At 35.3% G+C, this 13,925-nt stretch overlaps 2 protein-coding genes and 1 long non-coding RNA gene across 3 annotated transcripts; all 3 read right to left on the reverse strand.

Annotated features, from left to right (window-relative positions):
• Positions 1–64: 64 nt before the first annotated feature.
• LOC118745489 lies at positions 65–541 on the reverse strand. The gene is made up of 2 exons (XM_036478938.1): positions 320–541; positions 65–255 (listed from the first exon to the last, which is right to left on the reverse strand). Exons 1-2 carry the CDS (start codon positions 507–509, stop codon positions 65–67), a joined length of 381 nt encoding a protein of 126 aa, XP_036334831.1. The 5' UTR covers positions 510–541.
• Positions 542–11,808: 11,267 nt separating this feature from the next.
• LOC118745490 (putative nuclease HARBI1) lies at positions 11,809–12,318 on the reverse strand. Its single transcript, XM_036478939.1, has one exon. It carries the CDS (start codon positions 12,316–12,318, stop codon positions 11,809–11,811), a length of 510 nt encoding a protein of 169 aa, XP_036334832.1.
• Positions 12,319–12,956: 638 nt separating this feature from the next.
• On the reverse strand, positions 12,957–13,517 carry LOC118745725. The gene is made up of 2 exons (XR_004993689.1): positions 13,284–13,517; positions 12,957–13,170 (listed from the first exon to the last, which is right to left on the reverse strand). It is a non-coding gene; the product is annotated as an uncharacterized LOC118745725 (long non-coding RNA).
• Between the last annotated feature and the right edge of the window lie 408 nt (positions 13,518–13,925).

A 13,925-nucleotide genomic window follows, 5' to 3' on the forward strand; every position in this document is an offset into this window, starting at 1 on the left:
GAGAAAATCCTGCGGAAATAATATACTATATTAATGAAGTGGTAAAAGCTGAACTTAAGTACATTTACTTTCTTTTGTGGGACACATTTGGCAAGAATGCCATTTCCTCAGCGAACTCCCAGTCAATAGCTTCAGAAAATGAAGGTTCCTCCAGCATTAAGCCACCAGCGCTACCGCTTTTGTGTTTTCGTGCCACCCTTGCGTGGTAGCGATAACTTTCCCGTAGACTTGTCCATCCGGCTTTGCATTCATTGACTAAAATAACAAAAACAATAAAATTACAAATATACAAAAACAAAGGGCTTTAATATTTACATACCATTTTTGCCTAGCGAATTGCTTATATGGACCCAAGCCTGTTCCACAGCATTTTTATTAGAATGTAATGGGTTTGTAATGTCCCATATCCTGGGCCACTCTTTAACCCCTCTTATTAGCTGCCTCTTCTCCTCCTCCGCGAAATTTAAAATTCGCTTTTGCCGCTTTGATGTTGTAGGAGTGTTTTCCATTCCTGAAATGTATACAAATACAAATAGAAATTCAATGTTTTTTACTTACTTTCTCATTCGGCTGTCACTTTCATTTAAGAAATAAATAAAACTCGATATGTTTCTTCGATAAACCTGTGTTGCCATAGTCAAATTTTATAAACAAGCGCAAGAAAAAAAGCGTACTAAATTTCTTAAGAACTGGATACTACTTCAAGAAAATTTGTCGCAAGAAAATTTCTTTGCCATTTCTTGTGTGAAATTTTATATGGAGTTTTTGCTTTTCTTGAGAGCTGGATACTAAGCTGAAAGGTGTAAAGGGGTGCGTCAAGTGACTGTTTGACAGATCAACCAGGATTTTGTTAAGAATTTTTTTTTCGTGGCATTTCCCATAACATCCCGCCATCTTGTCTCTATCACTCTTGGCTAAAATACAATTAAAAATTACGGAAATTAGCAGAAAACCTAAGTCAATACAGTTAGTGGATGAAATTCATTCATTTTATTCGCGTATTATATTTTTCATTTATTTTCATTATTTTATCATACATTTTAGTATAAAAAAAATCGGCTCCTCGGCAACACTGATGTTTATGAGGTCGTTTGCGCATTAAATTTGCCTCGAAAATTTACGAGGGGCTCGTACATAGAGCTACATACAAATTTTGACAGTTCTTTTACGAGGCTCGTAAATTTACGAGCTTTACGAGTTTAAGGGGAGACCCCTATTAACTTTATATTCAATTATGTCCTCGTTTAACTGTCGCATTTTATATTTGTAATATAAGCGCATGCACTCAATTGTACAAACAGACCTATGTACATATGTTTATACTAAAACCTAACTTTGATCCCCTCCCTTATAACTCATTTGTATATACACATGCATATATGCTCACATATCTACATATGCTAATACAACAGCGAGAAATTTTTACTTTGCTGTATCACTCTTTCATATGTGCATACATTTCATACCATATGTACCATACCTACAGTCATTACCTAACATAACTTGAACTATTACACTGAATTGCATTTTTGAAAACATTAAATTAACCAGTCTACTGTTGACAACCAAGACGCCGTGTTTAATTTCTCAATATTTTCGCTTCATTGTATTTGGCATCGTTTTAATGGCGCAGCCAAATTTTCGAAGTTAAATTCTTTTCGCTAACTTTTAGCTACCCTACAAATAGTATTTCAGTATCACAATATTTAGGGCCGGTAATAAAAATAAGCAATTGCTTTTTCTTAAAATTATAGACCTTTTACTCGATTTATTCAAACAAAAGTGAAGTAGCAGGTATGAAATTTTAAGAAAAAGCAATTGCTCAGTTTCTATTCATACGGCCCAATGTCTGATTAGCACTAATCGGAGGTAGAAGCTCCGGTTAAATACAACGACTGTTTTATGGATCACATGTTATATGCATGATGACGAAAACGTCGATAATGATGTTTACCCGGCAAGTAGTGATAACCAGACATTGAACAACCGGCCCTTATTGAACGTGTAGCATACCACATACCGCATATCACAAAATATCACAATACATATTGAACGTGTAATAGGTGCCTTAGTGGCAAAATTTGAATAACTGCCCTGCCAGCACCGGCTCACCACTTTCCCCTGAAAATCAAACGATTTAAGAGCGAAATACACCACACAAGCGGCTTGTCAAACATTCTTCAAACCTACTTTTCCCATTTCGCCATACACCATGCAAACATGACTCGTTCAAGCAAAGAATTTTAGTTTTCTTCCAGTTCGCAATGCTAAATATTGTGGTTTTCTTTCATTTTCCTCTCTTACGTCCTTACTCGGTGAAAATTTCGTTGCGAATGAGGCGATTTTGCTATACACAACGCAAGCGGTTTGATCAAACATCAACATGGCGGCCAGAAAATCAAAAAATTTTGATTTTTGCTCAAATTTCCCTCAAGCGGTTTGTCAAACCTTCAAACACCCCCATACACAGCACAAATGGCTTGAAGCAAAGGGAAATTTCGCTTGGTTTGTCAAACCGCTTGTGTGGTGTATTTCGCTCTTTACAAACACATTCACAACTTTTTAGTCATCTCACCTACACACTTACAAATTTTTTTTTCGAACTGTCAAAAAAAATGTCCCTTTGTTAGAGCTACATACCCGATAAGAATTCGTACTCTAATAAGAATTCTATGCGTTAGAGCGAGCAAGTTAGAAACATCGGAGTTTTGATGACAGTATACATACTATGAAGAAATGTCACTTTGCGAAAATTTTGAAGGTGAGGATACGTATTTAACAATTTTATTTGATTATAATGTAATTTTTCTTTTAGATTGCAAAACAGCAGCGACTTAGTCACATTTTTAAGGTATGTATTGAGACTTTTTATATGTTTATAAATTTGAATTGATATTTTTGTTTGTTTACGGGTTTGGGATTCACCATCAGCACCTTCAACGCTTGCATCTTCCATCGCCAGGAGCACCATTAAAACCTTCTGCCCTCAGCTTCTTCATCGCCAGGAGTACCACCAGTACCTTCTATGCTCAGCTCCTTCATCGCGAGGAGCACCATGGGTACCTTCCGCCCTCAGCACCTTCAACGCCAGGAGCACCTTCAAAGTGTAGGTCCAACTTGTCAAATTTTGCAAAGTTGTAAGAAAACTTAATTTTTCTGAACCACCATAAATGATTTGCAACTCTTGATATATATCAAAAGAAAGGTAAACCGATTACCTTTCTTTTGATTATAACACCGTTAAAATCGTTTTACGTTTTCATAAAAACTTTGCAACTTTTGTAAACAGCTATATATAAGCAGTGAAAAAGTGGTAAAATTTTGCAAAGTTGTAACGAAACTGAATTTTTGTGCACCATTACAAATGATTTGCCATGTTAATATATATTAAAATAAATGTAAATCGATTACTTTTCTTTTGATTATAATATTGTTAAAATCGCTTTACGTTTTCATAAAAACTTTGCAACGTTTGTAAACAGCTATATATAAGCAGTGAAAAAGTGATAAAATTTTCGAAAGTTGTAACGAAACTGAATTTTTGTGCACCATTACAAATGATTTGCAACTGTTCATATCTATTAAAACAAAGGTAAATCGATTATCTTTCTTTTGATTATAATATTGTTAAAATGGGTTAACTATTTTATAGAAATTTTGCAACTTTTGAAAACATTATATGTAAGAAGTGAAAAAGTGGTCACATTTTGCAACTGTGGTCACATTTTGCAACTGTCAATATATATTAAAAGAAAGGTAAATCGATTACCTTTCTTTTGATTATAATACTGATAAAATCGCTTAACTTTTTATTAAAATGTTGCAACTTTTGAAAAGAGCTATATGCAAAGAAGTAGTAGTAATAATAAGCAATTAAGCAACCACATATGTATGTAAAAATATCTTTATTATTAATGTTAATTGTAATTTTTATTCATAATATTGATTACTAACTATTTATATTAGATTAGCAATGTATTTTGAAAAATAAATTTTGCAAAATAAAAATCAAAACAAATTTTAAGATTTTTTATTTAAAGTTTATAAGATTATTTTGAATTCGCTGTGAAGAGAATGCAACCCTGCGCCAGCTGAAGTGGGAAATGCTAGACGAGTGCAGATATATGTTTTCCTTACGAAGTATCTGAATGAGTGCGACAGTGATGCAAGGCTCACACGTACAGGGGGAAAGTGGTGACACCAGTTTTGTCACTAGTTTTGAAGTGACCGAAACCCACGGTTTCACCAGATTTTTCACCACTTTTGGCTGGCAGGGTGGCTAACCAGAATGTAGTACCACACCCACAAGCTATTTCGATAGCTACATCAGCAATAATACACCACAACCACAGCTACATATTATGGGCAGTTTAGAGAATTTAGAATATTTTAACTTTTGATAGCTCTTGCTACATACCTTAGCTTCACCATTCTGGTTAGACAGTAATACCTGCTTGTTTGATGCTGCATAGAAGGGATGTCAGTGACAAGAATACATCGATGTTTTTCGTTGATTTGATGCATCTTGCGCAATCAGGCGCGGTACGGTACAGGGCAGTATAATCCCGTACGATACGCGGTAACGATATACGCAAAGGAGCTCACACAGGCGCGGTGCGGTATAGTACAGTACAGCAAGAAACATTGTTGCCATGCGAAGAGTGATGAGGTCAGGTTAGCGGCACTATACACTATTTTGTAACGCATTCGTTTTTGTAAACTAATATTTTTTACTGACACTTTTTCCACTTTAATTTGAAGTTCTTATTATGATTTTTTGTTAGTATTAATGTAGTATTATTAATTTATTATCTAATGTGGTAGAATTCTAGCTCTTAACTGCAAATCTGCTTACGATATATCTGCGTATACCGCGCGGTCAACTGTGCACACTGCGGTATAGTTATGTACCGCCTTGTACCGCACTTCCAATACCGGGTCTGTTTGAGTGCTCCCATATACCGCCATGGTATTTGGTACCGCATATCATACGGGATTATACTGCACTGTACCGTACCGCGCCTGTTTGAGCAGCCCTTAAAAGTGCACAGATCGATGCCTCGATGCATGGGTTTTTTCAGATAACAGGGGTTTTCACGAAATCTTGCAAAGCCTTTACACGTTGCACGGATTGCATAACTTGCAAACACTTAACAACATTTCCTATTGATGCAAAGTATGCAACTTCAAATCCAGGTATATATTTTCCAAGAAAGCGTAGCAAGATAAATGCAATCCTGTGCTGTTTTGTTGTTGTTCTTCTTCTTATTTCACTCACTTCAAGTTTTTTGCTGTATCTTGTTATTGTATTTGACACAGAATTTCGCTGCTTACTATCTATGCATGCTACAACTTTGCAATGGGGGCCCTCGCACTCTTGCAAATTTGGAATAGCAGTTTTGCATTTGCAAGACTTCGAGAATAACACAAATGTTTCACTACAAAATATGTTATTAGCAAAATTGTAAAAAGTTTTTTATAAATTAATACAACTTAGCTAATAATGTTTCTAACGGAACTTTTTGGAGCCATTTAAATATCTTGGTCAAAGTCTCTTTAGGTGTTTCGCTTTAATGAATCGAGGCATCTCTAGTACATCGAACCGACAAAATTATATACATCTTCTTCTTCTTCTTTGGCGCTGTAACCGCCTAAGCGATTTTGGCCGAGTTCAGCAATGCACGCCAGTCGTTTCTCCTCTGTGCCAACTGACGCCAATTGGAAACGCCAAGTGAAGCCAAGTCCTTCTCCACCTGATCTTTCCATCGCAGTGGGGGCCTCCCTCTTCCTCTGCTACCACCAGCGGGTTCCGAGTTGAATACTTTCAGAGCTGGAGCGTCGGTGTCTATTCGAACGACATGACCAAGCCAGCGGAGCCGCTGTATTTTATCGTTGTAAAGCTCATACAGCTCATCGTTCCATCGTCTGCGGTACTCGCCGTCGCCAACGCGTAAAGGCCCGTATATCTTCCGCTCCTTACTTTACTCCTTAATTGCCTATTCAGTCCAAAGTAGCACTTGTTGGCAGAAGTGATTCTGCGTTGGATTTCAATGCTGACATTATTATCGGTGTTAATGCTGGTTCCCAAGTAAACGAAATTCTCTACTTTCTCGAAATTGTAACTGTCAACAGTGACGTGGGTGTCAAGGCGCGAATGTGCTGACTGTTTGTTTGATGACAGGAGATACTTCGTCTTGTCCTCGTTTACCGCCAGACCCATTCGCGTTGCTTCCCTATCCAACTTGGAAAAAGCAGAACAGACTTCGCGGTTTTTGTTACCGATGATGTCGATGTCATCGGCATAAGCCAGCAATTGCACGCTCTTGTAGTAAATTGTTCCTGAGCGATTAAGTTCTGCAGCTCTTATTATCTTCTCCAACATCAGATTAAAGAAGAACTATATACATAGCTCACAAAAATTTAGTATAATAAAGTGCAAGTTTCAATTGCTTTGATTTATAATCATTTTTCTTTTGCAGGCTTGCACTTTGTTATACTAAAATTGTATGAGCTACAAAACTGCATATCCTAAAATGTTCTAAAGACTAATATTAAAAAGTTTAAAATGTTTATGAAGATTTGGAGAATTTTTCTAAATTTTGTATACAGTTCCAAACATTGTTTTCTATGGTTTTGGCTAAAGCCTGAATAATCAGCCCTGTTCTGCAATCCGATTTGCTTCCGATTGTTAGTGTTCTGCATTCCGACAATCGGAAATTATTTCCGATTCCGCCTTGTTCTACATTTCGATCCACTTCGAATCGGAATTCCTTCGGAAATTTGATGTTCTGCATTCCGATTATCGGAAATTTTTTATCGGAATTGTTCCGATCGTTTCCACGATGTTCATCAATAAGTAGGAAGTGTTCGTGGGGTGCTCACTTTCAATAATTTTATCTGCAAGGTTTTTAATAGTTCAACATAAAAAAAAATGAATTGCCTTGTTTGCAACGAAAGAGTTGGGCGCGACAATCCCAATAAAATTGATTGTTTCGATTGCAAACACTTTTTTCATTGCAATTGTGTGAATTTAAAATCTGCCGATATTGAATTCTTCAAAACAACAAATAATAAATACCGGTGTGACAAATGTAATATAATGCGAAGAAAGTCGTTTCAACAAGCAACAACAATGCCTACACAAATAGCAGAGAGCCAACATCAGCAAATGCCGGCTGCTGTGGGACAGCAAGAAAGCGCTAGCAGTGGAAGGCAACGCAAAGCAGTGGGTGAAGAGGAACAAGTGCAGAAAACAACAAGTGCAAATGCAAACAATACAAGTGACAACAAAGTAACTCTTCAACTCTTATACAAAGAGATAATTAGCTTGAAGCAAATAAATACTGACTTTCTCGCAGCGATACAACAACTAAAGGAAGAAAACAATGAACTAAAAATTAAGGTTACGAAGTTAGAAAATAAGTTGAATTGGAACGAACAAAAAACATTAGAAAATACAATTGAAATAGTGTGAGTGCCGATAACAAATGAAGAGAATGCGAAAGAATGTGTCAAAAAATTTTTCAGTGATGCATTAAATGTGGTGGTTTCCGATAATGAAATTGAGGAATTGAAGATTAAACGTATAAACGTAAGGGGAAGTAATTTTAAGCAAAATATCTGGGTAAAATTCAAGTTGAACGAAAGTAAGAAGAAAATTATGGCTGCTAAGAGAACTGCCAAGAAGAAACTAAATACCTCAGTTTTTTCCGGCACGAGCACAAATAGTAAAAATATTTTTATTAATAATTGCTTTACCAGTTATAACCGCGCATTGTTTTTAGAAGCTACAAAAGTTAAAAAGCAAAAAAATTTTAAGTATCTGTGGCTCAGTAACTCAAGGTTACTTATGAAAAAATCGGAACATGATAGAGCTGCTGTCATAAAAACGTTTGAAGACCTAGCAGACTTTTCTGTTTAGTGCTTTTGGATTCTTTTTTGTTTTCATAAATGAATACTAGAACGTTTTTTATAGACAACAGCTCTAACATAAATATCAACATAAATGTCATAGAAGATTTAAACTTTTTAACAGTAGGAAGAAATACTTTAACCGTTGTTCATCAAAATGTGAGAAGCCTACGACAGAATTTTAATTCATTATGTTTGAACCTGGAAGCCTTTGCTCATCCTCCAGATATTGTGTTTGTAACGGAAATATGGATCTATTCTTATGAAGTTAATGATTACCATATTCCCGGTTACAATTTCTTCGCGAATACTAATGATTCATACTCGGCTGGTGGTGTCGGAGTTTGCGTACGCAATATATATGAGTACGATGTTACACGTTTTTGCCTAGCAAGTGCGGATATTTTAAAACTTAATTTGAATACTAAAAAGGAACTAATTAGTTTTGTATGTGTTTATAGGCTTCACTCAAAATCGTTACAGGTATTTCAAGAAGAATTTTCTTCTGTTTTAGATAGGGAAACCACAGCGAATCTAGTCACATTAGGAGATTTCAATATTGATTTATTAAGCGCTAACGCTACAGTAGATAACTATCTTGAACTGTTGGCAAGTCATGGCTTGACATCTTTTATTAAAAGTATTACCCGGCCAGTTTCTGGAACAAATATAGACCATATTTATGGACGCTTCGATAGTAGTACACTTAGCCCATCTGCGGGTTTGAACTTTGATCTTGGAATTTCTGACCATTGTATGATTGGACTGAAAATTAGTTGTTTAAATAATGTTCGCAATTTCAATAATAACAGTCCACCAGTCATACAGAAAATAAATTTTATCGCTCTTTATAATTCACTTCGTTTAGAAAAATGGGAAAGTGTTTATGCTGAAAAGGACGTGAGTAAAGCCTACAATTTATTTTTGTCTACGCTTCAAGCACACATAACAGAATCTAGCTTTGTTACTTTTCCCAAAAACTCGAAAACTATTCTCAAGCCCTGGGTCAATTGTGATCTACTTAAGAAAATTAAACTTAAAAATAAATTACGCGTGAAATGTCGCAAGCACCCAACAAACACTCGCCTACGGAAGCGTGTGAAACTCCTCACATACAATATTAATAAAGAATGTCGTTTCAGGCATGATCATTTTTATAAGAATAGATTTTTAGCTGCGAAGGGTGACGTGAAGAAAGAAGGGAATGTGGTCAACGACATTCTAAATCGTAATAAGAAAGCCGAAACTAATCCGTTTGTTTTAGATATCGACGGCGAACTTGCTTCTCACCCTTTAGACGTTGCCAATCATCTCAATGATTTTTTCGTTACAATTGGAAAAGAGTCCGCTCCAAAGAATAATAATATGCGCTGTACTTGCAACAACCACTTAATTTACTCTGTAAATACTTCTCCCGGCTGTAGTTTCTTCTTTGAACCAATTTCTGGGTCAGAGATTTTAAGTTTAATAAATTCTTTAAAAAATTCTGATTCTTCTGGAAATGATGGTATCTACGGTTTGACTTTAAAGAACATTGCTTTATATGTTTGATATTTTATTCAATTTTAGTATAGTCACAGGAGTGTTTCCAGCCGATTTAAAATGTGCTATTGTCATACCACTACATAAGAAAGGGAATAAGAAAGATAAAAATAACTACAGACCTATTTCTCTCTTGCCATCAATCTCTAAGGTTTTTGAGAAGACTGTTAAATGCAGAGTCTTGCAATATTTGGATAAAATAAAGTTTTTCAGTCCATTGCGATATGGATTCTGGTCAGGAGTATCTACTGAAGATGCTCTTCTTAACTTTTGCTCGTTTATTAACCGACTTCCAAAAAAGGAAGAGCTTATCAGTTCGTCGGAATATTTTTTTTTTTTTTTTTTTTTTTATGTATGTTACCGCATAACTTTGGACCACGTCAACCGATTTCGATAATTCTTTTTGCATCGGAAAGGTAGTGTATCAGAGGTGGTCCCATACTAATCTGGTTAAGATCCGATCAGCGGATCATGAGATATATATATATATATTTTTTTTTTTATATGAGAGTTGAAGTCGGTTTTTTTTCTTTTTAAATTACTAGTTTATAAAGCAATGGATGAAAAAGGGACTTGTGCTAGTCTTTTTGTTGATATAACAAAAGCTTTTGACATGGTCGACCATAATATTCTTTTATGTAAATTGCACTCAGCAGGTTTCCGTGGAAAAGTTCTAGATTGGTTTGAGTCATATCTAAATTTAAGAAGTCAAAAGGTGAAAGTAAACAATAATCAAAGCGCACCTAGACAAATTGATTTGGGAGTCCCGCAGGGGTCAGTCCTTGGACCAATTTTATTTCTGATTTATATTAACTCGCTTTTTTCAATGCCTTTTGTAGGAAAAGTCACAGCATTTGCAGATGACTTGGCAATCGCTTATAGATCAAACAATGCTTTCAATCTTTTTGTGGACATAAATCACGATGTGAGCCTCCTAAGAGAATGGTTTGCTTCTCATAAACTTATTGTAAGCAATAAAACTAAACTAATGTATTTTAGTCTTAGTGGCAAGGAAGTAACTAGTGGTGATATTATTTTCACTCTGCAAGCTGCTTGCGACATAAACTATGTACTAATACTTGTATTGAAAACGTGACGCAACATGTTTCAACGTCGAAGTTGTTTATAATTTTAGATATCTGGGTGTTATAGTCGATCACAACCTAAGCTGGTCTTCGCATATCTCTGCAAGCAGTGTGCTAAAAATGATGTACTATGGACTAATACAGTCTAAACTTCAATATGGCATAAGTAGCTGGGTCAGTGCATATTCTAGTAGAATTCAACCACTCTTAGCTTTGCAGAAGTGTCTTATACGTAGGATTTGTAATGCTAGCCGTTTAACGCACTCGATGAATCTCTTTAGGAGACTAAATATTCTCCCTGTAAGACACTTGTACTACTTTAAAGTTTTAAATTTTTTTTTTATGAGAAGTGGTTACTTACGAAGTCCTATATACACTTCACTCATATTAAGAAGCAATTCTAATACAAACGTCACTGTTCCTGCCTCACGCACAACTCTGTATCGAAACTTCTATACCATAGTATCGTGTATGATTTTCAATAAACTTCCCGATGATATACAAACAATTCGTAGAATAAGCGTTTTTCTGAAGCAGGTGAAATTATGGTTTCTTGGTAAAGCCATGACGATATTCAAGTTCTGTTACGGCCTATCACATAATAGGCTTCCGACTTAATAACATAATAACATTGCAACATATTTTCTTACTACTTTTTATTTTGATTTAACAAGTTCACTTGTAAGTTGCTTGCTATGTAATGAACCGATGTACTTTATTTCTATTAATTTTTAAAAAAACTTTTATATTAATAATTTATTTATCATCAATGTTAAACCATTATAACTCCGGTAAATGATATTCTTTTTGCGCCCCACATTTCCACATTTCTACATCTCTATACTTCGATTGTAATTATAACAGTAAATGGTGTTATCACTGTTCTCATTTTGAACACTCAACGCCATTAGTTATTATCTTATTGTATCTATTTTACTGTATGTTCACTAATATACAAACTAATGTTAATTTCTTTAAATTTCATAAGATAATAATGAATAAAAATGAATGAATGAATGAATGAAGCCAGTGGAATAGAAAATGATCAAAACGAAAAAGAAAAATATAACTGTTAACGGTCAAAGGAACAATTTTATAGTCAGCGAACAGCAAAGAATTTAAGTAGAGAAAATAAAAGTAGTAATTACTACAATTAAAATTATTAAAATGCGGCTCTTGAGGTCTTAAAATGATTAGTTTTTTTGTGAAAATTGTTTATTTATAACTACAACTCTGGTTTTTATTAAATATACTTCTTTTTATTAAAATATCATATAATATTATTAGCAATTTCGTCTCTAATTCTTTGTGCTTCACTTTGCAAGTTAATGCCTGTTAGTACAGATCTATCTACTTCACTATCTACTTCGCTGGCGTTTTCTTCAGGTTCATCATAGTCATATTCAAGATTATAGTGGCGACAAATATTATGCAAGGCAACACATACATTAATTATTTTCACAACCTTTTGTGGTTTGTACTGCAAGGTTCTTAATAAACAACGAAAACGAGTTTTAAGAACCCCAATTGTTCGTTCAACTATATTATGTGCCGAAGAATGTGTTTTGTTAAACGCGTGTTGTATAGACCGTGGTTCTGGTTTTCTATATGGTGTTAATAGAAAAGGTTCCAGAGCATACCCGGCATCGCCCAATAGCCACGAATTGTGATCACCATCTCGATACTTCGTCATGACTAACTGTCTTGCATTGCTCATGCTCCATATAAATGAGTCATGGGTAGAACCGGGATGACAAGCATCAATAGCTCTAATAACCATATTATGATCGCAAATCTGAAATAAATAAGAAACAAATTTGACGAAAACTTTTTTCCATATAAAATCCAGTAATTGTGGCAAATAACAACCATTGCATTAATGCTAAAATTTCCTTTTCGGTTAAAAAAAGCAGACCCGTCTTGTGGTTGCAATAGCTTGATGTGCGTGCCGTCAATACATCCAATCACACCCGGAATACCAAATTGTTCGTAGAAAGAACTTTTGTCGGCTCCTATCTCTTACAAAGGCATGAACAATTTTATCCACTTTGAGCAAAGTCTCCGCTCCATGAGCGTAATTATTTCTGAAATTATCTTGGAGACAGTGCTCCTTCCCAAAGCGAGGCTTCGACGAGGAATCGCAGCGTTTCTGCCAATTTCAACACTGCGGGAATGGAGCTTTGTACAAGTTTTTCAAAATCATGAGGAACGCTTGTTTATGTATTCTATAGAGTGCAATAAAGCTGTAAAATATAAATTAATAGTTTTAAATGGCGTTAGTATAGTATAGTTTTTATACTACTAACGCTGAGTACGGTAATTCCATGGGATTGCTGTGATCGCGCAAAATTTTTCGCTTCACTTTTTCAGATGTTTGCTGCTCATTATTCAAGTAAACCACCAATAAAATAATTGAACTCATGTTTATTTTCTCGGTTTTATTTATCCAAATGAAATTGACACACATCAAAACAAAGTTGACAGATTGGAGGTTTGTTCCTTTTTTTACACAATCGGATTCGCTATTAACTTCGAAACAAAAGTTCCGATCGGATTGTGGAACACCATTTCAATTCCGAGTCGGATTTAATTCCGATTACGATGCGATTCCGACTCGGATTGCAGAACAGGGCTGAATATATTTGTAAAAAAATAATAAAAAATGTTAACTTGAAAAACACTGCGATTGTTTAAATAAAAAGATCAACATCTCAACTTGTTTGAGTCACCATACTATATATGTACATCAAAATATAAGTTGGTGAAATTGTTTGAAATTGGTTTCGTTTTATTTCCATAGGGGGTAGGTTCAGAAGGCGCAGCAGTTGAGCGCAACCGTAGCTAAAAAATCAGTGGTCGTAATGTGTCTTCTCAACGGCTTGATAAATTAGATGTCAAATTCCAAACACACAACCTGTTGTCTCAAATGATCAGAAAAATACTACGATCATCTAATACGCAACTGTTCAGTTGATCAGAAGTACAAAACAACGCGTTTAGAATGTGCCAATGCAACAGTTACTGAGCTGTTGCGCCTTCTGAATGTGCCCAGTGTAGCAAAACCGATGTGTGCGATGCATCGACAAATATCGATGCAAGTTTTGATGTATCGAGGCGAGGAAAAACATCGATGAATTTTTGCACATTGTCACAGTTCAATTGTCATTATCGTGTCATCAACTGTTGTTATAGGTATGCACAGTCAATAATGACAAGCGAAAATCTCGTTTTATTTGCCAATTTCGGCGAAATTTTCTCTATAGTGAAGCAGCTGTTCTTTGGTTACATTTTAATTGTTCTTTTTGACCGCCACTGCAACAGACGGGATTTCTTTTCAATTAAATACAACGCAGCAATGGATTACGAAACGCCACAAAAGTGAGTAAC

This window comes from Rhagoletis pomonella, unplaced genomic scaffold (genome assembly GCF_013731165.1).
Source record: "Rhagoletis pomonella isolate Grant_MI unplaced genomic scaffold, Rhpom_1.0 Rhpom_scaffold_00009, whole genome shotgun sequence".
Taxonomy (NCBI): domain Eukaryota; kingdom Metazoa; phylum Arthropoda; class Insecta; order Diptera; family Tephritidae; genus Rhagoletis; species Rhagoletis pomonella.

What these genes read in the sequence shown, in the direction of transcription:
- LOC118745489 (XM_036478938.1), bottom strand. Translation starts at nt 509, where the DNA reads ATGGAAAACACTCCTACAACATCAAAGCGGCAAAAGCGAATTTTAAAT. An exon ending in CAATTCGCTAGGCAAAAATG is followed by an intron (nt 256 to 319) that starts GTATGTAAATAT and finishes TTGTTATTTTAG; the next exon opens with TCAATGAATGCAAAGCCGGA.
- LOC118745490 (XM_036478939.1), bottom strand. Translation starts at nt 12,318, where the DNA reads ATGGTTATTAGAGCTATTGATGCTTGTCATCCCGGTTCTACCCATGAC.